We start from the raw sequence: 25,522 nt of genomic DNA, 5'->3' as shown, positions 1-25,522 counted from the left end.
AATCTCACTTATATTAATTATATATAAACCTAGTATCAATTATCTCAGTTTTTAACTGTAATATTTATAAATCTCAACATGGAACATTGGGTTTGATCCATCGTGACACAAGCAGCCATTATATCCGCAAATCTATTGTTTCACACAGCTCGAAGTCAGATAAATGAGCAAAAAGACACGAGCTTCATTTGAGATCATGCTGTCGATCGCTAGGACTACATGCTAGATGATGAAGTCAAGGATATTAATCCAGTTCTAATAGATAGGATATAGGAAGTGGAACTGCCGGGGAGCTATAAAGCTCTACATCATGATCAGGATGAATTGGGATCAACTTCTAGTTCAGTTACCATTTGTACAAGTAATCAGAAACTGGAAAGACTCGGCAGGCTCGCTCATCTTCCTTTCAACTTTATCCCAAGTTTCTAATCCACCTTCGCAACTCAAGAAATTTCCATCAAGTTTAACACCATATGATGAGGGTGCAATCACCACAAAGCTTGTTGGCCTGATGAACCGCAACCGATAAATTAATAGCGAATTATAGCTGTGTCCCGCGGTGCTGTTTCCAGTGCAGGCAGTTGGCTTATAGAAGAAAGGAAGAAAACGTAGACTGCTTCTAGCACCAACACGTCTGAGGAGACCATCTGTCATTCTATATAATCAATACCACGACTGCTCCACACATGATGAAAAGTGTTAAACCTCCTAATCACTGTACTCCGAAGAAAATGATGATGCTCCCTCATCTTCATCTCCATTCCCTTCTGCATCCCCGACATCCTCCGGATTATCTCTCATCTCATCATCATCGTCATCGTCCATATAAGCATCCAAATCATGTCCATCACCACCCACATCATCCTCTTCACCCTCTTCATCCACCATGTCTCCACCATCCTCCTCTTCAGTTTCATCATCAATTAGTCCCGTGGACTTGCCCTCATCATAGTCATCTCTAGCTGAGTCTGCTGCCTGATCATCATATTCATCTCCTGAAGCTCGGCCGTTTTCATCAGACTCGAAGCCCGCACTGTTATCATCCTCTTCAACATATGTTTTTCCAGCATCTTCACCAAGACCCCACTCTTCTCCACCTGAGCTCGCAGGAGACTCCTCTATCCTTGCCTGATTAGAGCTGCTATCTGCAGTGATAAAACTGCCCAAAAGAGATCTTTTATCAATTGTAGCTACCCTGTTGTCAGATCTTTGTCTAGGTCTAATGGTTCGACGGCCACGCCTACGACCACGGCCACGTGTTCGCCCTCTTCTAGTATATTTTCTTGTGGCCTTCTCGAAACTACCAATATTATCAGTCCTAAATTCAACCCTAGAAGAACTTCCACTCCCTCTCAACCCTCTTCCTCCTCGGCCACGGCCCCGGCCTCCACGTCCGCGACTACCTCTGCCTCGGCCCCTGTATCCACTTCCAGTATCCAGCCATCTCCCATCATTATGATAGTCGAGTTGATCAGGTGTTCCCATTGGCTCTACCTCTTGCATGTTATTAACAACTGCATATCGTGATGGAAGTTTCTGCAGTAAAAAAAAAAGCCTTCAAAACCTTGAAAAGCAACAGAAAAACATAAAAGATATAGAAGTTACACAAAGCACAAACTAGATGAGAAACAACAATTATTAAGCCCCTTTATTTATCTATTGTTTCAACCAACTGTTTCTGGGTCTAAGAAATCTTGCACCTCACATTTTCACACAGTGCCTCAAAAGGTTAATGAACATAATGCATGACTATGCTGCCACAAAAATTTGGAACATGAGAAATTGCCAATTCTAGATTAGATTAACAGAATAAAACTTCCAATAAATCATCTTGCCAAAGATCCATAATTGTATGACCGATGGCTACTTTGAGTCTGAATGGATGAATCGAGGACAACTAAAAGACAAACGTGGACGACCATAAGAAAGCAAGATCAAGAAACATTAAAAATAGCACGTTTGGCAACTACTGCAGCTAAGAAAACATGTTAGATTATAGAAAAAGAAGCCTCAAAGACATGGTACTTCAACAGATGCATGCAGATGTTTCAAGTTTATGCATGTAGATGTTTCTCAACCGTGCAGGCACACCACCATAAACCACTCTCAGTAATTGGGAATTAGAACTCAAGAAACTTGTTTAGCATTAAAGGTTTGGCACATAGCATAGAATTGATGAGCTGACTGATCTCTGCTCTATCGGAAGTGGTGAATCAATTCCTGCACTAACTTATAGGTCTCATTCTGAACGCTCTCCAATAATAGGAAGCTTCGAAATAAAAACTGTTATTGGCTTAAAAGAAATATATTTGACATTGCTTATAGATTTCTGAGATTAGGGTGTGCATAACAGACAAGGTAAATATTCTAAACACACTTGGTTGAAGGCGCAAAATGAAAGATCGACATATGCTGAGACGTTTTTCCTTTTTTTATTTTTGTAAAATGCCACTCCAGGTTGATACTTGATAGGAATTAAAATTCTATCTTTACAATTGAATGTTACATCAATGGTTTCCATAACTTGAGATTTAACTTATTAGTTGACCAAAAGTAATAATTAGCTAAAATCTTATTCAAGTAAAATATGTTTCCTCATTCCATTTGACATATAATCCAGATTGCAGACCAAAAACAAGGAAAAACCAGAAACATCAAGAAAAAGAAATACAACTTACAATATAATCTCCTTCCTTTTCTTTATGATACTCCAGCTTCTGTTGCAGCATATAAGAAATCGAGGAATCAAGATCTAACAACCGCAAAGCCACAGCAGCTGAAGTATCAGGCACCCATGGTAGTACAGGAATTGATCCCGAGTGAGCAGCAATAATCTCTGAAGCAACTCGTGCAGTAGAACTCAGCAATTCAGTTGTGGTTTCAAAATTTGAAGATAGAAAATCCTGTTTTATTGCACTCTCCAACAAAGTCAGAATCTGCAAGCACATAACGTAAAGCAGATAAATTCCCAATTTTTTGCTTTAGAAGAAGCTTCCATGGACCAGAAAGAGAATAAGCCCACTGAAACATATTTACACCCTCAACGATGAAAAGAATATAACACACAGAATTTGACACCACAAAAGTTGCATTTCAAAATCAGGCAGCACCAAGTAGTTCAAGGCTTCAAGCAATAACCATAGAGGCAACACAAATAAGAATTCATTTTCTTACATAGACAAAAATCACACTTTGAGCTTTGTATTTGCTTAGATACAAAAAATCAGATTGACTAAATCTAGCCTACCTTGGATACACTTGGAAGTCCAGATCATTACGATTTTTGTCTATTTCAAGTCTTCCTTGACCTTAGTTGTAATGCAATTTGGTCATCTAAACCATTTAACTAGTTTACGTAGATTCTTCAGACACTTACTATTCTAGTATGCAACTGGGAAAATTTGTTCATCTCATGTCGACAATCATGCTATACAAACACATTTCTAAATTAGTTTCCCTCTGAAGTATTTGCAAAGTATGAAGCTACAATTTTAAACATAAATATGATGCTCATGATCACACTCTGCATCAACATATATTTTGCATAATTTAGCCAACCTCAGATAGTTGAGACTATGACATTCTGTTGTCATTAAGACAATAAGTGAACTAATTGAGTCCGTGCCAAAAAAAGTACACAGAAAGCATTTTTAACTTTTAAGAGCCCCAGCTTCATAACTAAATAGTCAAATTAGACGTTCACAAGACGAACTTTGTTGCACATGCAAACAAGCTTGAGAATGATGACAATGTTGCAACAATAAGCAATTACTCCAGGTGAATGTAGACAGCTTTTGATGAATCGCAATGTTCAATCATGGAAAAGCTCCAACAAGCAAAGAAAGACTTGAGCATGTCATTACAGAACAAGTATCATTATCTTGCATTTACAACAGGAAAATGGGAATATAGTGACTCAAACTTAAAATGTTAATGAATGGAATAGTAAATTCAAAAAACTCCCATGTCAAAAATTGAACTGATATCACTACAGAATTTTTTTGTTTCATGTGATTCTTAGTTTCAACATCTAATATATGAAGTCCACTTTGTTGTTCTACCATGTGGCAGGAAAAATATATTCAGTTGTCAACATATCAAATGAGTTAAACCTGAAAGAGTTCCTCAGCCGAAGATGAAGAGTGCAATTTCACAGCCCATGATTTCCTATATCCCTCTGTCCAAAAAGCCTGAAGAGCTTCTGCTGGAATTGAAACCTGCAAAAGTAGCATTTACAGGCCCATAATTAAGCAGATAAGGAAGATTTAACAATATTATGTAAAAAAAGGTTATAAAAGATTTAGGACTTCAGAAGGGTTTCCCACCTCAATCATGGATAACTGTGCTTTAAGCAATCGGATTCCAATGGGAAGAGTAGAGTCAGAGAGTTGGGGTTTCCAGTCAGGGTCTGACTTTCTTTTTGTTTCACACAAAGCCACATGCTCTGACAAAATTGCATCAGAGTTGTGAAAGGCCTTAAATGTCTTGTGGCAAAAAGGACAATGCCTTTCTTCAGCTAAAAAGGACTGGAAGCAAGAATTGCAAGTATGAAGCAACTCTGAGCATCTTTTTTTCCCATATTTCATGGCACATAACATGTAAGGATTATAACATTCTTTCCACATCCATCTCAAGAAACCTTGGTATCTCTTCAAGGCAGCAGTTTTCTCAACTTCATTCCGCCCAAGTTCAATTTTGAAAGATGTTGACTTCTCTAAAGCATCAGAAGCAAGACCGCAGAGGGTACTGCTGGGACTGTCGAGTTCCATGCTGCAGTCTGGACTTACCATCATCTTGGGCACCCCTATTTTGACATGGTCACCAACTGACACTGCAGAGTTGAAAGATTTCTTACTCCTCCTAATGGCTTCTTTAAAGGTTGCTTCCACTCTTTGCAACATTGAATGCAAATGTGACTCTCTGATCCCACGTGTATCCAAAGCAGCTAAAAGAGCATCAAACACCTACATTCATAGAAGACGATTAAAAAAACACTGAGTCACGAGGGTCAATTCAACAACTGAAACTTAAATTAGGGTAATGTCTTAACCTAAATTCATCTGACTGTGGAATCCATGTGGTACTTCGCACCTAGACTCTTCTCTAAAATTGAGTGAGATTATATCGTCTTTATGTACCTTTTGGTTGCCATGCACATTTTCACACAGCTCTTCACAAACAGGTGGAAAATTGACACAAATGACACGGTTTATTATAGAAGGCAGACATTGCTGGGCAACAAGTTCAGCAATCCCTGTAACTACTGAATTATTTTATTAATTTTTTTTTTCGAAGGGTATGAAACTCCTCCATGTAGAGTAGCTATCACATCAAATGATATACCTCAAAATCTAAAATATACAACTCTAAAAATTTGATAATGAACTTTATCAGTTAAACCATTGTAATACCTAATACAGAATACCAAGGAAGGAAAAAAGGGTGAAGGAACAACATTACTGTAATAGTAGCAGCAGAGGAATCAGGATGTGGCTAAAGATCCGACAATACTTGATTTTGGCAACTAATATAAATTCAAAACTTAAATAACATTAATGTCCATGTATGAGGTATTGGCTACTTCTGAAGCTCCAACTTCATAACTCCTAGACAAAAAATAAAGATAAACATTTTGATGTTTGCAGGATAATGAGCAATGAATATCTCATCGTTCCTTCATCATTAACAAGCATCACATATTAGAAAACAAAAAGATTTTTTTGTGAATCATAAAATTTGGGTGGTTGAAACTTATCCTAAAAGAAAAAGGTATTGATTTGAACCTATATCTATTATACCACACAACAGGATCTAGCATGTAAAAAAGCATCTATTCCACCATATAATTTCAGTGCCAGTGCAGTGAAGTTAATTATAAATCATAATGTATTAAGAAAAGATTGGTAGGTAAGACAAAACTATATCGGTATTACTTCGAGACCTTACAGACAATCATTGTATTAACCATCAGAAACATATTGATATTTTTTATTCTTGTAAAAACATAGGGATACTCGATAAGCCAGATCACGTATGGACTACAAGGCTCCAGTAAGTGCTTCCTTCACTAAAGCTATGAATACCACTGTAGCAAATACTTACTGGTTTGCAGTTTTGAACTATTCAAACAAAATGCTGTGGGCTATGTACAAGATGTGAACACTAGCGATATCAACTGTCACAGCCTAATGTGATCTTACATTAACAAATTCATTCATATATGAGACCTTTGAAAAAACATTTAGTATACCAGGAAAAAAATGAGTTTATGAAAAACTGTTATTCCATTGTATCTCAAAGATTTACGTCTAAACAAAAAAAGTATGAGATAAAGTACCTCCTCTGAGTCAATAAGCCTCCAATGGCCATCTTTGGATTCAAAAAATATTCTCCCGGAGCCAGGATCATTTGGTGAAGAAGATGTCGAAAATTGCCAATACCGATTACGCCTGCGGTCTTGACCTAGGGGTAATGACCGATATACATAGAGTTGCTCTGCCTTGTGACCAATAAATGATTTTAACTGTGAACGTGACCTTTCAGTAGCATATCCATAGTGCTGAACTGGAAGGACATCTGCACATGTAAGTTCTTGTCCCACAGACATATTACCATAATTAACCTGATTCTGCTCAAGAAACCGCTCATTGTTAATTGCTTCTAGATTACCATCATTACTCTTATCAACATTGTCTAGTGGAGTTTGGCTTTCCTCTCTTGCACCATTAGTTAGGGCTGTCTCAGCCTTGTAACCACCAAAAGCAGCACCTTGTAATCTGCTAGAATACTCTTCTCTAAACCGCCTTTTATCAAGCTGTGCCTCTGCCCACATTTGTTTTTTAAGAGCACTTGCGGCTTCCAAACGTTCCTGCACGGCATAGCGTCAATTTTATGATGACAAAAAGAAGTAATCAGATTAGGAAATGACATAAATATATCATATTAATACCTCAAGAACTACACGTATTGAATTTCCTTCAATAGCCACTCCTATCAAAGCAACAAGTGCATTTATGCGCTCTTCAACGCTCAGTTCATAATAATCACTTTCAGATAATCCCTGAACCCATGGTTCACCAAAGTTGTTTTCATCAATCTCTGTCTCCTCCATGTCAGTATTATTTTCTTCATGGAAGTTTGAATTGGCGTCAGGAAGCTGAGATGCATGCGAAGTGCTCGCAGTTCTTGAGTTCTCTGAAGGAATGGTTGGACCTTTTTCCACATTGCCAAAATTAGTTTGTGGAATTACTCCAATCTCTCCCCCTGTTTCCTTACCCAGTAGAGTCGATGCCTTAGAATCTTTTAACTCACTTGTGAAAGGATCATCTTTATCTAGTTTTGCATCAATGCTAGCATCATCAACTTCAGGATCATCAGCAGCATCACCTTCTGAATCTTCATCTCTTTCTGCATCATCTACATCTTCTGTTTCCTTTTCAGCTCCCTCAGAGTCTGAGAGTGCACTTTGAAATACTTGTATCTTTTCCCGAGCAGCAGATAGTACTGCATCCGCCTCAGCAGGATCTTTCCTATATGGGGACCTTACACAATACGTTGAAGGAGCAGTTCTTTCAAAAAGTTTTGTGTCACGTGATAATGCTGCAGCAATAGATGCCTCTGGTGTCTTGCTTGTGGTTAGGTCCCTCAATCCTGATTTCTGATAATGCAACAAAAGTTGGCTAAACAAATCAAAAACAAAAAAGCAATCATACAAAAGACATTTACCTGAATCTTGTCTGCAACTTCTAGTATTGTCAAGCCTCTGCTTCCCTCGAGAGAAAGAACATGAAAAGCAGCAAACTTGACTGTTCCAGGAGTCAAACGATGCCGAGATCTACGTCGATGAGTATAGCCCCTTTCTTGCATCAAAGCAGCAGCATTTTCAGCTGCTGAACCATTTCGTAAGATGGAAATAATGTCCTCCCCATCGTTACCCTAAGTAGAATGGTGCTTGAGACTTTAGTAGCAACACCATATTGTGATAGCATCACTGGATTAGTGAACACTACTAAAACAACAAAAAATCATGCATTTGACATTAACAAACAACTAGCTTCACCAATTCCCAAAAGGTACATGCTGCATAAGTCACCAACCAAGGTTTTAACTTTCAAGGCTCAGAAGTTTCATAGATTAGATACATACTCTACTACATTTTTTATTGAATATATTTGCAAGCCATCATAGTATAAACTAAGGTTTGCAATTTTGAATCATACCGCCCGATACCAGTCCGCCCATGAACCGGTACACAAACCGCCCGCTACCGAGCGGTCCGCTTGATATTCGGGCTATAACGATCGAAATTTCAACCGTTACCGCCTACTATTAGGCGGTATCAACCTGGCTACGATGAGGATAAGAGAGAAGTGTCGAAGAAGGAAAGGGTGTCCGAAGAAGAGAAGAAGAGGGAGAATCGAGAGAACCTCGACGTGAACTTGTTTCCACACCCTTTCTAGACCTCAATCCGACGCCACCCTCCCTCGAGGATCCCGATCCAAGAGGTAACGACGAGGAGAAATGTAAAGAGGAGGATCTGGAGGCATGAGGATCAGGGGAGACGACAGCTAGAGCAGCGGAAGAGGCAATCTCCTTCATCGCATCGTCTGCGACTCTACAACCTTCTTCTTCCCCGCCTTCTTCACTGAATGCCGGAGACATCTACGGCCTTCGACGCCTTCATCACCTTCTTCGCCGAATGCTGCAGACGAAGTGATAAGGAGAAGAGGAGGCGAAGTCGCCTAAGCTGCGTACACCTTTTTAAAATATTTTTTAAATATTTTTATATAGTGATTTTTATACTTCTTATAATATATATATATATTATTTTTATATATTAATTATATATATATATATATATTTATATATTTTTAGGCAAATTACTCGGCACACCCTGGTGTACCGCTTGGTACGTCGAACCATACCATATCGACCAAAGCTCGGTACACCGTACGGTACAAAATTTCAATCCTTGGCACAAACCAAGGATAAAATCAGCACTTTATAACTATCCAAACATCTATTAAAGCTAAAATTCAGGCATGAAACACAGCTGTAAGCAAAGGCACAATTCCGTTACCTGTAGTAGATTGCATTTTAACTCAATAAACAACAAACCATTTATGATCTTAACCACATGTTCAATGTCTGCTGATTGTGTATCAGCCTGCCATTAAGTTCTATTAAGAACAATGCCACTAAATTTTTCATGGTTTTCCTCCAACTCTTTCAGAGACCTTCATAGAAGACAAGTCCTTATAAATTACCAATGCAACTACAGATCATCTTTGGACATATCCAAGCCACCCTGAATGAATTCACCTTATTTAATACTTGGTTCAAACTTGAAAGTACAACTGACTTCTCTCAAAAAAACTCATTTTTCACGAGATCACTTTCCTAAAAAAATAAAAGCCTCAAAATGTTTCGCATATAATTAAATTATTAACATCTTCAAGTAAAACGAGCCATCTTGACAGTTCATAAAAAATAAGACTAAAACAAAAACCACTTTTATGATTTTCAAATAATCATGATTGAAATAAAGAAAGAAGGTAATTTGTATTTTGGATCAGGTATCTCAAGTTCAACTCAGGCTATATTATATAAGATAAAAGTTCAATTTCACTTCGTGGTTCCTATATGATTGCAGACTAACAGAGGTGGGACAGTGGTTGCACCACAACAGCTATCTGTACAAGTGAGACCAATTCAGTCACTTCCAGTATGCCCCCAAGGGCAGATCAAACATGGACACAACCACATGCACCACAAAATACAGATTGTTGCTGTAATTACAATCAAACTAGCTCGAGCAGTCACCTGCTATTATTATTGACATTGAGGTGACTGACTATGGCAGGCAATGGAAAGGACAGAAGTAGCAGAAGTAAAATTGGAGCATTCATCCCTACTTGTGAGCCATAGAAAGTACAAACTGTTTCAGACAATTATGTCCTAAGGTATTCTCACGATAAATTCTCACTCTATACTTTCAAATTTAAAATTTTGGCATTTATGTTGTGTAATTTATAAATGTGTGTCCATACCAAATTGTAACATTGAGCTATCCTGATCAACATTTTAATAGTCAATTGTGGTATGACATGTATCCAGAAATTTTTGGCATTCAAATGAACTTATCCTAAAGGCTTGATTAACATAACACAATTGATGGCTCACATAATAAGTCAAAAAAAACAAAAACAATTGTAGCAGAAACATCAACAAAGGTCAGACTATCTCGTCGAAGTAATGCAGAGAGAAAAGAACCTATATGGATATACTTTTCTCAAAGTTGATGCAACGTAAGTACCTCATGCTCATCCGGGAAACATACACGTTCAACATTTCTTTTCTTCAGTTGAGGCCCAAATCCAGCTGACAAAGCAAATTGTCGCAATATCTCAGGCCATGTTAAGTAATTCAAATGGCGCTGCCAACTGCGAATGTTGAAACCCCATGCATATGCCTAGCAAATGAAGGCAGAAAATGAGAATGTGAGATCAAGATAACAACCAAAAACGACTACTCAACAAGTAGAGAGTTAAAGAAAAGCAGAACATACCCCCTCAATGATATGTGGATGACCACCACCTGGGTTAGCAGTACTGCTTTGACTAGCCCCAAGTGTCATAGCAGGAGTCCTTGCAACATCCTCGATGTCCTTGATTATGGATTTAAGTAAAGCAACATGTATTTCTCCTAAAAGTCTAGAGTCCTGAAAGAAAATTGTATTAGATCTATAACACAAGAAAAGGTGAAGCTTCTTTGACTCATCCTTCTTAAACATTATGGTTATAATAAGTAACTCAGCAAGGTCAGTCTTATCCATATAATTGGTTCGGATCTTTTGCCACCATTAAGCATTGTCAAAAGTGATGTCCTTAATTAAATTAAGAACAATTAAATTTTTATAGTTCCTAGTACAGATTGCTTACTCTATCTTATCTTTCCCCGTATCACTAATACTAATTGTCTCAACTCTTCTAACTACAACATCTATTGATCTTCATAGCACAAGTCTATACATCTTAAATGAATTTCTCCATCTTAGTGTCAATTGAAGTTACACATAAGTATTCATGAATGAAATTTTTTTGATATCTCTGTTTCCCAATAACTCTATGCTAACTCCATGCATCTATCTTAATATTCCCATCTCAACAACTGAACTTTTTATATAGATTGCTTTTTAACCACCCAACAATTAAAACAACAACACCAACTAAATTATGATGCCTTTCTTTTAATCTAAAAGGCATATGGTGCTCACACAAAACTCATGGCACTCTTCTCCACTTTCACTGTTCAATTTTTTTACTCTATGAACAATATTTTCATTAATCCCACAAGGTCCTGGGCTAGCTTAGCTCACCACCCAACTCTATGAAGGTGTCAATTAGTTTGGCTGGAAAAGACTTTGACAGTATATCGCAAGGTCCTAGGCCCAAATCTCGCTTTCGTGAGTTATCCTTCGGGGAAAAAAAAATCATTAATCTGTTGAATAATTGATTTAAATACTTAAGACTTCTATCTTCTTGTTAGTCTTGCTTAACTATATATCCTCAAATTTCCTCTTAGTATTGCTACAATTATATCTCATATATTTCGTCTTAGTTCTACTTAATTTAAAACTTTTGCTTTCAATATCTCTCTCCATAACTCAACTTCAGGATGAATTTCATTTGAATTCTTACATGCTAAAATAATATCCTCGTCAAACAAAATACACCAAAGAGGTTTATTCTATGCATGACCACTATGTTCGTTCATTACCAATGTAAAAAGATAAGAACTTAACGTTGACTGTTTATATGGCCCCAGAAACTCACTAAGCACGCTTGTTCAACACTAATGACTACACTATCATACACATTTTTATAGACTCAATAAAACCTATCATAATAAGGCTTTAGGAAGTCTATCATAGACTCTATCTTATAGTTTTTCTAAAGCAATAAAGACTATATGCAAATATTTCTTATTTTGTTATTTTTCCGTTAATTGTCTCAATAAATTAATAAAGTCTATTGTTGATCTTACCCAACACAAAACCAAATTTATTCTTAAAAATTAATTTTAATTCCTCTAGAACAATTTTATAATTCCCTTATTATAAATTGGTACTGAAACATTCTTCTTCCATTTAGAGAGCACATTTCAAGGTTCATAAATAATTCCAGAGTTCACAAAACCAAGATCCCAGGTTCAGAAATGTATAGACAGTTGGAGAGCACTCACATAATCATGGAGAGCTTGCACAAACTCATCTAGAGTGAATGGCCAAAGTCCAAGTACATCAGCAAAAGTAATTAAGAACTTCCAAACCTGAAATTCCAATAAATGGCAGACAATGGATGTGTTAGGGAAATTTTAAAAAATATATTGTAGCAAGGAGAAAACAAATAAAGAGGGAATATTACAAGCACAAAACACCAAAAAAAGGACCATCTGACAAAATAAATACTAACGACGGAAGATACACAAAACTGTAAGAACACATAATTGCTTTTTTTCAGAAGGTTGAACTTCTTCAAAGTGATTTTCACAGATCTACTAAAAAAAGAAAAATATTCACTTGCAATATGCAACAAAGAATAGCATAATGATGGAATAATAAATAAATCTAGACATGAAAGCATAAAAGCCTAAGAGTAAGCTTAGAAAATGCACCATAAGAAGGTTTGCTATGTTCACATCAGAATCAGCCCAAGGTTGAACTGCAAAAGGCCTTTTTAATCTTACAGAACTTGGTGGGAATGCACTCAACATACCTGCAGTTAAAACTGACAAAGTTTACTTTGCATGATAGTGGACCATGAACCCAAAAACGGCTTAAACTTCTATGAACATATTCAAGCATTAAACTGGAGCAATGCTACATTTTCTGAAGTAATTAGCCATATTGTTGACAAAAAGATATTTTAAGATCATTTATTTTATCAGAATTAATACTGTTATAAATTTCTGAATATTAAATTCACATGCAACAAGGAAATGGATCTGGATGATTTATAGAACTGAGCTGAACAACGAAATAGAATCATACTTTTGAATGAGTCAAGTTGTTGCAAAGTATCACTGTCGAGAGCGAAAATTGAGGAGAATCCCTTTCTTGCTGTAGCCAACTCCATTAACTCCAAACGCTCATCCTCGATAAGTTCCATATACTCCCTTGCAATCCTGCGGGCAGTAGCCCTCTCAGTTGCAGCTTTTAGTCTGGCTGCCTCCTTCTCACGCCTCAATTCTTCTTTCTGCCTCAACTTCTCAGCCTGACAAATTCAAAAAAATGTTAGCAAAATATTTAAAAGAAATGGGAGTTAAACGATAGTTTTAAAACCTACTCTCCGGGATTCCTTAAGCAAGAACTTCTCCCTGCGTTCATTTTCACGCCTTTGTTCACGTTGAAATCTCTCTTCCTCACGTTGCTTTTCGCGCATCATCCGCTCTTCTTCCTTTCTTCTTTCGCGATCATGTCTCTCCATTTCCCTCCGCATTTGTTCTTCCCTCTAAAGATCGATAAATTTAGATCAGTACCAAATATTGAGCATATCAAAAGCAAACTTTGAGCAATGAAGCACCTTTCGCCTCAAAACATCTTGTTTCTCAAGCTCTTTCCTAATTCGCTTCTCATGGGCTTCAACCTCCTTAGCAATCCTTGCTTCATCACACTGAATATGGCAAATGCAAAATACCACATTGTTGCTTTCAAAAAAAATTATGTGACAGTGGTAAATTTAGAAATTTTACACACCTTGCGTTTCCTCTCCAATCTAGAAAAATCTTCATCACGAAGAATCCTCCTATCAGATGACAAATATGGGTTTTCTAGTCCCATAGCTTGATGTGTACCAAATTGAGTATCACTTGCAGGAACTTGAAAGGAGTTACTGTGTGTACTGTCACAGTCTGTTGAGATGGAAGGAATAGTTTGCTGCCTGCCTTGATGAGATAAAAGGCTGGCACTCGACATTTGACCTTGAAAAGTATAACTTGGTGCCTCCTGGTCATTTCCATGCAAACTTTTCCCGCCTGAAGGTAAAGATGTCACCCTGGTGCTGGAAACATCTACTGGAGAATCATAATAGTGAGACTGAGAGATCCTGTCATATGCCTCTGACCGAACACTTGGCTGCTCAGGAAGAAACTGATATTCATGAAGAGCTCTAGAACCCATTTGTGGATGGATTATATGAGAACCACCAGCTGTAGTTTTCCTCTTTCCATTTGATGAACTTGATAACAAATGTTCCATGCTACACAAGAAACTTGGCCCCTGCGGAGCATGAGAAGTCACAAGAACTTTTAAGAGTCAAAAAATAAAACCCTACAGCAAAGAACAACTTAAATTCATAAAGCAATACATGGCTGATGCTCTAATAAAAGTAACGCAATCATAAAGATCCGGAAGCATAAAACAATAAAGAACAATATTCAATTTCCGATTGAATTTCCACTAAGACATACAATGAGGGACAACAAACCTTCATTGTCTTGGCATCATGTCTCTCAAACATATTACCATCATAGGGCCGCACGGTCTGATTCTGTTGTGCAGGCATTTCTGTCGAATGATTTAAAACAAATAAGCAGGAAAATTCCAAAAAAAAAAAAAAGACTACAGCAGGAAGTGCAAATATAACTGAACATAACTGCCAGTACATAAAACCACCAATCGAAGTAAAAGCTCCAAAGAGAGAAGAGTAGTTTAACTCTGAAAGATAACTTTAATGATTTTTAGATTGTAGATTCTAGACATAGTGCACCAAAAAACATTTGCTGAAACTGAAATCTGTCTGTAAAACAATGAAGCTAATTCTTAATGCACATCAACACCTAAACTTGAACATCGACGAGGAAGTGACCATTCTCCTCATCGAAAATGATGATTTCCAATGAACAAGATACCATTTGGTGACTGTCTCCATAATGTTGTATATGAAATAAAGAAGCGCCCCCAAGCGTTGGCATATTAAACAGCAAACAAAGGAAACTATAAAGTGGCAGCTAACACCTAATTGCTAAAACAGATATGTTCATCCTCCCATCACATTGAATGCTAACTGAAAACCAGAATCAAAGCCCAAAAATGAAACATATTAGGAGTCTCAAATGGATAAGATGAACAAACAAATTTGTCAGATCCAAGTGTTCTAAACACTTACTAGTAGAACAATCAGACAAAGAAAGTACAAGAAAAACAACATGACAGCCATATATATGAAAGATAGGAGTGAGGTATTTCAAAAAAATTAAGCTAAGGCCTGGATCAGATATCATTGATTGCTTACAGGAGGGGGTAAAAGAACTACAATAGGAAGAACTTCATGTGTTCAAGCCACAAACCTACTAATTAAGAAAAGTTATCATAATCGAATTTGGGGCTAATAATGCATCTTTTTTTTCTACCCATCATCTCATTACAATTCTGCATTATCTAGCATAATTGAAGTGATGGCCCAACCTACACCTATGTTAATTTGTTCTATGATTACAATGGCCTGCTTGTATTTTCACAAATGCACATGCCATCTAAATTGCCTATCAAATGCTTCAGCTTCAGTTAGTCGGACTCATACTCTTCCTCCGAAATAGGCTTCTCAAACCCTCCAGTTTTTGTATTGTCATGGATCAATATTATCATTTCAGTCTTTTGCTTGCTCCTGATATGCATTGTTAAACAACCTCCCTCCCCCGCCCCTCCTTTCCTTTCCTCAATATCTTACCCCCAAACTCTTATACCACCTTGCTTAAAGGCATGTATTGATAGTGCAATACTCCAAACCCCAAAGTGCACAATAACTGCATCGTGATGTAGAAGACCTAGTGTTTATGTTTGTAAAGCCACTTATAAGCAACTGTCTCCTGAGTCCTGACCATACAACAAGCCCAAGATACCTTGGTGATAAAATCATTATCAGCAAAAGCCTTGTTGTAGTGCAAAAGCCTCATTGTAGTAGTGCTACCAAACTCAGGTTCCCCGAGGAGTAGAAAGGTGTTAATTGTAGTCATCAACCAACACCCATCACACAGTTTTTCTTTTTATTCAACCTCACTAATATCATGCCAAGACAAAACACTATTTCTTCCAAATATAAAGATCTACATTGGACATGCATTACAATTTACAAGCACTAGAAATCAAAAACATACCATCATGGATTCTGCAAACTAAATTCCAAGCACCAGTATATTACAGTTATAAGTTTGTACCTGTAGGACACTGTTCTGCTAAAAGTCTGAAAACTAGTTAACTAAGAAAAGGAAACAAACATTAAAACTATTAAAAGTTGAAAGTAACTCGCGCTCAAGTCCAACTTATGTCTAAACTAGCATTGCAACGACAAGTTACAAAGGGCAAATGCAACAAGATTATTCAACCATAGCAGAGGACAAAAAAGACCTAATATTACACTGATCAGCTCTTTAGTGATACCTATTGGTGCGCCAAAAGCACCAGGTGGCAGTGGATCGAACTCAACACCAAGGACCGGCCCATCCTGTCTCAGTGGCTCCCCGAGCTGTGCTTCCACTGATGCAAGTATCCGGAGCTCTCCCATGGTCAGTTGGGTGGGCGGAGCAGGCAGCAGCCCCTGTGGGTCATAATACCGCCTCCCAAGAGCTGACATATCTGTACCAATCCTCGCAGCTGCCCTTGGAACTGGCCTCCTGGACTCCCCGCTGCTACCGAGCCCTCCACTGAAGGGGCTGGAGCTCAACCCAACACCCCCGGACTCCGAGGATAACATGTCATTGGGAGGCGGCAGCACCGGCGGTGGTGGCGTCAGTGGCAACGAGTCATCGTCCCTCCGCTGCCTCCTCGTCGGCGGGAACTTCCTGTCCTTGAGCCTCCGATGGCAGAACCACATCTGGAGCTGCCGATCCGAGAGGCCAGTCTTCACCGACAGTTCAGCCCGCAGCGTCTCCGACGGATACGCCTCCACTGCTCCAAAGAAAACAAAGATAACGATATCAAAACCGATCGACCGCAATCGGAGACCGATCGAGCACCGAAACCCTAATACAAAGAGGGGGGGGAGATCAACAAACCGGCGTAGGTCTTCTCGAGGATCTCCAACTGGTAAGGGGTCTTCATCTTCCTCTTGGGGGGCTTGTCTCCGCCTTCCGCCGGCGGCTTCTTCCACCCCTCCGGCGGCGGCGGCTTCTCCTCCCCTCCCTCCCCAACCTCCATCTCCTGCGACCCAAACCCTAACCCTAGATCCTGCAAAAGAGCCGGCCAAGAAGGCCGATTCGTCCCCCTCCGTTCACCGATTCATCGCACGCACGCAACAACAACAACAACAACAACAACAACAAAACCCGACGAAAATAGCAGTCGTCGGAAGAGAGAACGAAGGATTCGGAAGACCAAAGAACAACAAGAAGAGGAACCGAAAAAGAGAGAGACAGAGAGAGAGAGAGAGAGAGAAAGCGAGCGAGAGAGACAGAGAGAGAAGATCCAAGCAGAGGAGGAGAGAAAAGGGGCGGATGAGACGAAGGAATAAGAGATAAATAGTAATGATAATAAGAATTGCGAGAAAAAGAGGGGAGAGCGATTGGGAGGAATAAAAATAAGTCGGGGGTGGGGATTTGATTTGGGATCGCTGTGGAACGGAAGGAACAAAAAGTAAATGATCCATGTTGGTGTCCGATCTTCTTTTGGAACGAGAACACGTTTCCGTGAGCGAGGGTAATGAATGGGCTCGATAAAATTCTCCTTTTTCTTTTCTCCCTTTCTTTTTTGCCGTCTCCCTTAGTGGGTTTGGAATTATCAAATATCGCGATATATATACATATCTATACATATATATATATATAGACAGAAAGAGAGGGAGATGGCGTTTGATTTGGATTTGAGCTTTGTTCTTCTCCTCTTCTGTTATTTTCGCTCTCTCTCTCTCTCTCTCTCTCTCTCTCGCTATTTATTTTCCTTTATTTTTTTATTTACTTCTTTTGTTCGTATTACCTTTGATTCTCTTCGACGTGACGTGCGGGAGGGGTCGCGCAGAGAAGAGAGAGAGAGAGTGGCGTGCGTTGCCTCTGGGCTGCCCGGGTGGGTCGGGTTTGGAGTGTCAGGCCGACGGACTCGGATCGGATGCATGCAGGATCCGAATCCGGACAAGGACGTAGCTACCCCTGGGACGTCGCAGGGGCTTCGTGCGGGTGTGGGGCCCGCAAGATGGGCCTGTATTACTCCGTCGGGCCCAACTGAATGGAACACGGTGAGCCCAATCCGACCGACCACAAAATACTCTATAAATTTGATATTTTATTTCATAATTAATAAACTTAAGCTACATCACAATAATTCTGTATGATAGAAGCTAATCGTTAACTCGACTGCTTTAACTCTTTTTTCCCTTTCTTCTTCACCTTTCTGACTATTTACACCAGCAATATGTGTTTGATGGAGTCATCATCATACTGGCTTGAAGCTTGCAAGTATCGATTCATGCACCCACCGAGATCTTAGGGTCAAAAATCAACATCGCACGAATCAAAAGGTCACGCTAGGATGTGAGTTCCATCCACGAATAGAAAATCCTTTCGAGCTACACCTAACACGTTAGGATTGGAAAAGAAATTAGTCTTCATCTCCGGGTTAATTTTGGTCTTTTACATCTAAAAGAATTTTATTCTGTTGGGTTTAGATGCTTACTTATCGTTAATTTGCTGCGATTGGGGAACATTCTAATCGAAATGACGAAAGTGAAACCCACAGTGGACTCCAATGATCTATGACGTCACGTCCGAGGAAACTCCCACACAGCAGCCACCGTTCGTCGCCACACGTTTCGGGCTCGCAGACCACTCAAGCTATGGGGCCACGCGGAATCATGGGTGGACGTGGGTTCTTCTTTGTCGAGAAAGACTGTAGATCCTGGCTGAGCACGGACAGGTGAGCCACGGTCCAATACGCCACGTGATCAGCAGACCAGAATCACATAACGTCGGACATCACAAGCCCCACGAGCACACCGGGGAACCTACGTCGTCCATGACTCGAATCTAACGCCATCAGAACCTTCGTATGACGTCATCCGCGCCTGCTGCTGGGGGATGGGTTGGGGGGAAACCCGCGGTGTCGGGGCTGCCGCCGTGGAGGCGGAGACGCCGGTGGAGGTCGAGGGCCGAATAGTCGCATTGAGATTCGTGCCTGCTATATGAGTGTCATGATCTTGGCCTTCGTTGCACGAGATTCGTACACTCAATCGATCAGCATCGTCTCGATCGACACCATTGAAGGCTTGTCGTCGATGCTCTAAGCTCTCTGTTGGCGGATGAAGACAGTTTCACATTGATATCTTGTTCTAAGACATGATTTATGACTCCGCCGTCCATAATTGATACGAGTGGAGATTCGTCTCTTTACCTACACTCCAAGTGCAACAAAAGAGAGACACAATTTTGGTGTCACTGGGGCACTCATACTGCTGCTCCCAATTAGCTTCATTGAGAACGGAACAGTTTCTAACACCAAGCTGAGAATGAATTAACATTCTATGTTTTACAAATAATGGTTGGATGCGTCTTGCGATATTTAGAGATGTTACGATTTCTTTTCGCCTATTACTACTCGAAAAAAATAAGGAGAGAAAGAAAGGCACAAGCACTGGAGGATTTATTCGGTGCAGAGATGGAGGGGGGGGTTCAGTTGACTTCCAAAACCACCTTGCCAGGTATAATTCTTTTATCCTTCATCTCATGAGCTTTTCTAACTTCGGCAATGGAAAATGTCTTCTCCACCGGTATCTTCAGCTTCCCAGCTCCTGATAACCTGCGGATCTCGTCTAAACCCTCAGCATCAGCCCTCATGTATGTCCACCAGTATTCTGGTTAAACATCACATCTATCAGGATTTCATGGGATTTCAACATTAAATCACATTTCTGGAAATATTACCATAATAAAAGAAAAAGGCATGTAATGTTAGACGAAAGCTTTCATCTTCATTCTTGACGAGAAAGACCACAAAAACCCCAATAGAGCAAGCAGTGTAAATAACAGCATCTGACAATATGTCGATGGCAGTTCTACAAAAACTTGTGTGATAATGGAAGGTGAATCCTCTAAACATGAAACTTAACCGTGAGATGCCATGGAGACAAAAATCAATGATGGTGAATCCTCTAAGTTCATAAAGGGTTTAAACTAAATCAAATCGGCCATGGTGGCAAGTTTCTGTAGCTCAACGGTTAGAACTACATTCCTTCAAGTGAGTTTCCTTATTTAAGTCTAATAGTGATTTCTAGGTACTCTTGGCAATTTTACAAGGGTGAGAATCACACCTTCCGTTGAGAAAAATAAAGGATTAAAAACAAAGAAGGGGATGGACCGTTGTCAGGAAAAGTACAATGTAGCGATCACACAATGTGCTTGTAATGTACCAACAGCATTCTATTGTAGTATACAATAGAATGCCAGAATTTTAATCATGATGTATAGTTGCAACAGAACAATTGTGTTAAAAGAGTCAATGAGCTGAAAAACCAATTATCTTAACTGTACTCTCATTGTTGAAAACTTTGGCAGGTTAGACTCTTCATCTTTAGTCGACTTCACAAAAACAAAAGCACAGGGGTGGAGCAATTCAGGCATGTTCTCTTTATCAATATAAATATGCACAACTTGAACCTTATGCATCTAAGGTAAGGTTAGAAAATTGCAATTCCCAACCAACCTAAACCAAATAAACTAACACTATTTTATCTATCATAATGTAATATAACTATGGAAAAGATAAAATCATCAACAAGGAGATTGAGATCGTCCTAATATTAACGGAACAGTATGACAACTGGAGGTGTATAAGACTGAAGAAAGATATTACCAATTAAGAACATATAATGAAGAGAGATCAAATTTGATTAAAATATCCAAGCAAGAGAAACTAGAGAATCTATGAAAAATCCTAATTCTAAAATTCTGTACTTATGTTCTTTTATTTTTCTTTTAATATTTCAAATCCATTTGAATAATACCAACTTATTTTCATATCAATTACCAAATAATTTTGGTCTGACTGGGGCTAGGAAGCAAACATGAAACTGATCCATTTATATCGTTCATGAACCAAATCTGACCTAATACCAGATTCACTCAAGCTAATCCACCTCAAGCAGGTTCTGGTCATGAATGTCAACCACAAAGAATATTCACAAAAAAGAAAATTCTTAGCAAGCTCACTAACAAGAATCGAGCATCAAGAATTACTTTGATAGTAAACCTCGATCATTACCCTTTGGATTAGTTATCAATAATGTGAGCAATTGAAAAATAGAGGAACAACTTTGTACCTATTCCATGAGAATATCGATACTGAAGTTGCTTCTTTAGCAAAATAGCTGTGGCAGCAGGAATACCAATCACTAACCCGTAGTTATCAGCTAAAGAAGCTGTTTCTCCCTATGATATTGACATAAACTTCAATGTCAGTGACAACATTAAAAAAAGATGGGAACAAGAGAAAAAAAGGCAAGTTGGATAGGGGCTCAAAAAGCTATTAATCTAAAAAAAAAAATATCCCACTTACCTGTAGCGTCATATAGTGTCCACCTTTCTTCAGAAGATTGATGCCAGTTCTCTCAGTTTCAGGTATGCCTATAGTGTCAAGAACAGCATCAAATTGTCCTTTAATTGCAACCTCTATGTCCTGTAAATGCATTATAGTATGATGTTCCAGTAAGAAACAAACCAAGCAAATATATCAACTTCTACTAGAACATGAGTGTAAACAAGCATTCATGTTCACTTACATGGAGGATGTGTTCTGCATCTTATCCTATCAAACTACTCAAGGGTATAAGACACTCATTCTTATCTTATTGTACTGGAACATAGTGATCGACAATGACAGAGACAAATGAAGAGTGACATTTACCTCAGCAGTATAATCAATGGCTTGTTCAGCACCAACTGCCAAAACTCGTTCAATACTTTGGCTTCCACATGTAGCTGATACACTGCACCCTGCAGCAACAGCAAGCTGAATTGCAGCAAGTCCAACAGCTCCTCCCCCACCTAGTACTAACAATCTTTGACTGCAGAAATAAACAGTGAGTAATAAATAGCAAGGAAAAATGAACTGAACTAGGAAGCAGTTAGATCCTGTGGCCAAGTTAGCAACTTTTGAGTTTGAATAGTACACCATCTAAAGTTCCAAGCATCTTAGCCTTCAACATTTTCAAGGTTGTATCATCTTTAAAGCTTGATGTGCGGAAAGCAGATGCTTTGAGTTCAGTTAAAGAAATACAAGAGTAAAAAGTGTCGTGAAACAACCAAATAAGATGCTTGGAAATTGGAATAATCCTACGATACCTACACTATCACATGTTGCTTTTTGAAAATATTGTAATTTCCATTTCCCCTTGACACTTTCTAGATTACTCAGCCAATTGCGCACACGTATAATAAGAAACAAAAGCACAAATTTTAGCACAGAACCAAACACTATTTGGCTACACAATAATAAATTCAACTACTGCAAAAAATGTCAGCAAAAGAAATTGTTAGTCTATATCTGGAAATCAATAATCACTATAACATAACAAATAGACATCAATTGCTCCATAACAAATTAACATTTATATTTTCCTTGGGAAGGCTTCGAGCAATTAAACTGGACATACCCATTAGTTATTTGAGCCGTACTTTTTAAAGCACGCCATGCTGTCAAGGCAGCAAATGGGATAGCACTTGCCTCCTGCACAATCACAAAGGTTCCTTAGATGAATTGTGGCCCACAGATTTCCCCACGGTAATAAAATATAGCATCTTTAAATTGTTGCAATTTTCAATATGGATAAGATAACCCATCAAGATGACTTAATTTACTCACCTGCAGCATAACAAGTGTCATTATTGTTTGATTTGTGCGGTACTCTTTCTAATTTTAGATGTATGATGAGTTTCTGTTGTGAGATTTGACATGGAGCATAAAGGATAGCCCATTTTGCAACTAGATAGGTTTTGCTTAAATTCCAAATTAACAGTAGTAACTCTTTTTCTGTTCATTTTTGGAATAACTTGGCAAAAGGGAAGATATGTCAGTGTCACACACTTCAAAATAACTGAATGAAACCTATGGTAAGTTCACATGATTCTCCCTCCTTGCAGTAGCAATCTTGAAATAGCAATTTCAGCTATTGACACCTGAATCATCAATACGTTAAAGCAAAAAAAACAAATTTTAATAGCAGAAAAGCTAGAAAATCAAATTCACCTGTCCTAGCCTAAGTCAAAAAGGAAAACCTTAAAAACGAACATCAATCAATTTGACCAAAATGCCTAAGAGAAGGGTGAAGAAGCAAAAGTCACTTCCACTGAGGGAAGTCTTCAAGCATCACAAAAACAATTTATACCTTGTACAACACTCACAATTAAAATTTCACAAAAGTACAAGAAAATTATGCATCTAAAACAATATAACTAGAAGAAAGGATCAATGCTAATCTTCCACACCTCTTCCCTATTTGTTCAATAAAACAGAGTGTTTTCTAGCGACTCAAGAATCAAACCGCCAATGCTGCTAGGAAGAACTTTGAAATCAGATCTTGCACTGTCATAGAATAGACACATAAAAGCAAGGATGATAGAGTACACACATAATACATGGGTACACTCGTTAATTGTTGTTGGCAGTGAACATTTTGCTTAAGATGGTAGCTCACAGTCGTCCAATGTATCAGTTCTACTTAGAACTAAGGTATACTAGCTCATGAGTCCTAGTACAAGAAAAATGTCGATGAAAGATATTGAATAACCCATGACAAGAGCCTTGATCTCGACCAAACAGATAGAGGAAGGTGAAAACCATCGAGAAGTTTGAATTGTTAATGATCTACAGAAAGCTTACTTACCACATGTGTTACTGAAGGCGGTTTTGGCGTCAGCTCATCTTCCGAGAGAACGACATAATCTGCATAAGTACCTCTAACAGCGGTTGGATGCAGCGCACCGAAAACTTCTTGACCAACAACAAGTGAAGAAACCGAGGCCCCAGCAGCTGCAACTTCACCGCTAACATCACGGCCAAGAATCAGTGGCAAGAGTGGCTCGAAAATAGAACGGCCATAACCGGATCGCATCTGCGATTACAAGTTTTAGTAAGCTCCATCGAGATGACCCAATGATCTATTTGATCACATACGATTCGACCATTTGGCTGGCGACTGATTATTTGGTTACGGAAACTCGTAATTCAAGAACTCACCCGCAAATCCAAGGGATTGATGGAGACGGCGCGGGCACGGACGAGCACATCGCGCGGCTTCAGATCGGGGACGCTGACGGCCGGACGCACCTCGAGGACGTCGGGCCCGCCGAACCGCGGCAAGACCACGGCCCTGCACGAAGAAACCGCCGCGGCCGCAGCCGCCGTGGAAGCGGGCCTGAGCCCCACCGCCGGCCTACGCGGCGTGCGGATCCGGCGACCGCCCAGCCGCCACATGGCGCGAATGCCACCGAGCTCGGCGACTGCTTACAGCCCGGTCGGTGGGCGACGGGGGCGAGAGGGGAGCGGGGAGGCGTGGAGAGAGGAGTGCATGTGGGGGCAGGCGGCGTCGACCACCAGCGCTGGAATGAGTCCCTTCGCTTGCGGCGGCGTTGTGGGCTGCTCTCCGCCACGCAGACGCTCTGAAGTCCATACCATCGGGAGGTGCATTGGGTCGAGTTTAGAGTAGAATCCGATCCAATAACGGCCCGATGAAAGGGAATCCGAATCAAAATAGTTTTCCGTATTCCGATCCGAATCCGATATAGGACGAATTTTCCCCAAATCACAAAATAAGAAGGAATGTGCCCCATTTTTTTTTTGTATCTTTTTAGACCCCTCATTAATCCTTTAAATGTTATTCAGATAATTATTAGTATAATTTACTGATTACATTTGATGGATCGATTTATAGGATGAATCAATCTAGTTTATCAGCTATAGTATTTTTAAATAAACATAATATTTTGATAGATGTATAAAAAATATTATGAATATATTTAAAAAAATAAATTAAATTGACATATGTCTCACTACTTAGTTGTTATTATTCATTGACCAACAAGAAAATCGATTTATACAAATTCGTTTTTAACATATGATTTGAATCTATCTATCATAATTATAGTGTTTTATAATAAATTTATAATATTATTTTGGTATAAAGATTTCGAATAGACTTCCAATATTTGGATAGAGGTAGGAAAAACCCCATAAACTAACTCAAAAATCCTATAGTTGACATAAAAGTCTCTTTATTTGGTTATTCTTATTTACAAACTAAGAAAAATACATACTTATATGAGTTGTTTTTCTACTTGATTTTAAGTTTATTTACATTTTGATAGAGGTACAAAAAATATTATGCTTTATATTAATATCTTTTTATTTGGTTGTTTTTGTTCGTAAACCAACAAAGATAGTTATTTGAAACTCTATTATTAGATAAACTAGTATCTATTGGATTTTGAGTCTAATTATCTCAATTATATTATTTTTATAGAACTAACAACCTAAATGTTATATATA

General features: G+C 38.9%; 2 protein-coding genes across 3 annotated transcripts; both read right to left on the bottom strand.

Moving 5' to 3' along the window:
* Window positions 1–164: 164 nt before the first annotated feature.
* Window positions 165–17,745, bottom strand: LOC135619975 (homeobox-DDT domain protein RLT2-like). Of its 2 annotated transcripts, none has more exons than XM_065122506.1 (18): window positions 17,053–17,745; window positions 16,439–16,945; window positions 14,487–14,566; window positions 13,757–14,278; window positions 13,584–13,673; window positions 13,347–13,511; window positions 13,052–13,274; window positions 12,676–12,788; window positions 12,244–12,330; window positions 10,568–10,720; window positions 10,316–10,471; window positions 7,726–7,935; window positions 6,950–7,657; window positions 6,338–6,868; window positions 4,326–4,964; window positions 4,113–4,217; window positions 2,679–2,936; window positions 165–1,536 (listed from the first exon to the last, which is right to left on the bottom strand). In XM_065122506.1, the coding sequence occupies exons 1-18, from the start codon at window positions 17,192–17,194 to the stop codon at window positions 709–711; spliced, it is 5,517 nt and encodes a 1,838-aa protein (XP_064978578.1). In that variant the 5' UTR covers window positions 17,195–17,745; the 3' UTR covers window positions 165–708. The 2 variants fall into 2 exon arrangements, with proteins under 2 accessions (XP_064978578.1, XP_064978579.1); XM_065122507.1 differs by having other exon boundaries at window positions 12,676–12,776.
* A 1,663-nt stretch (window positions 17,746–19,408) lies between these two features.
* Window positions 19,409–24,631, bottom strand: LOC135619974 (uncharacterized). The gene is made up of 7 exons (XM_065122505.1): window positions 24,215–24,631; window positions 23,862–24,089; window positions 22,632–22,705; window positions 21,884–22,043; window positions 21,536–21,655; window positions 21,300–21,408; window positions 19,409–19,835 (listed from the first exon to the last, which is right to left on the bottom strand). The coding sequence occupies exons 1-7, from the start codon at window positions 24,449–24,451 to the stop codon at window positions 19,654–19,656; spliced, it is 1,110 nt and encodes a 369-aa protein (XP_064978577.1). The 5' UTR covers window positions 24,452–24,631; the 3' UTR covers window positions 19,409–19,653.
* Between the last annotated feature and the right edge of the window lie 891 nt (window positions 24,632–25,522).

This window comes from Musa acuminata, chromosome BXJ2-8, assembly GCF_036884655.1.
Source record: "Musa acuminata AAA Group cultivar baxijiao chromosome BXJ2-8, Cavendish_Baxijiao_AAA, whole genome shotgun sequence".
Lineage (NCBI taxonomy): Eukaryota > Viridiplantae > Streptophyta > Magnoliopsida > Zingiberales > Musaceae > Musa > Musa acuminata.
The sequence above is the reverse complement of the archived record's forward strand: the minus strand, read 5'-3'. Positions and strand labels throughout refer to the sequence as shown.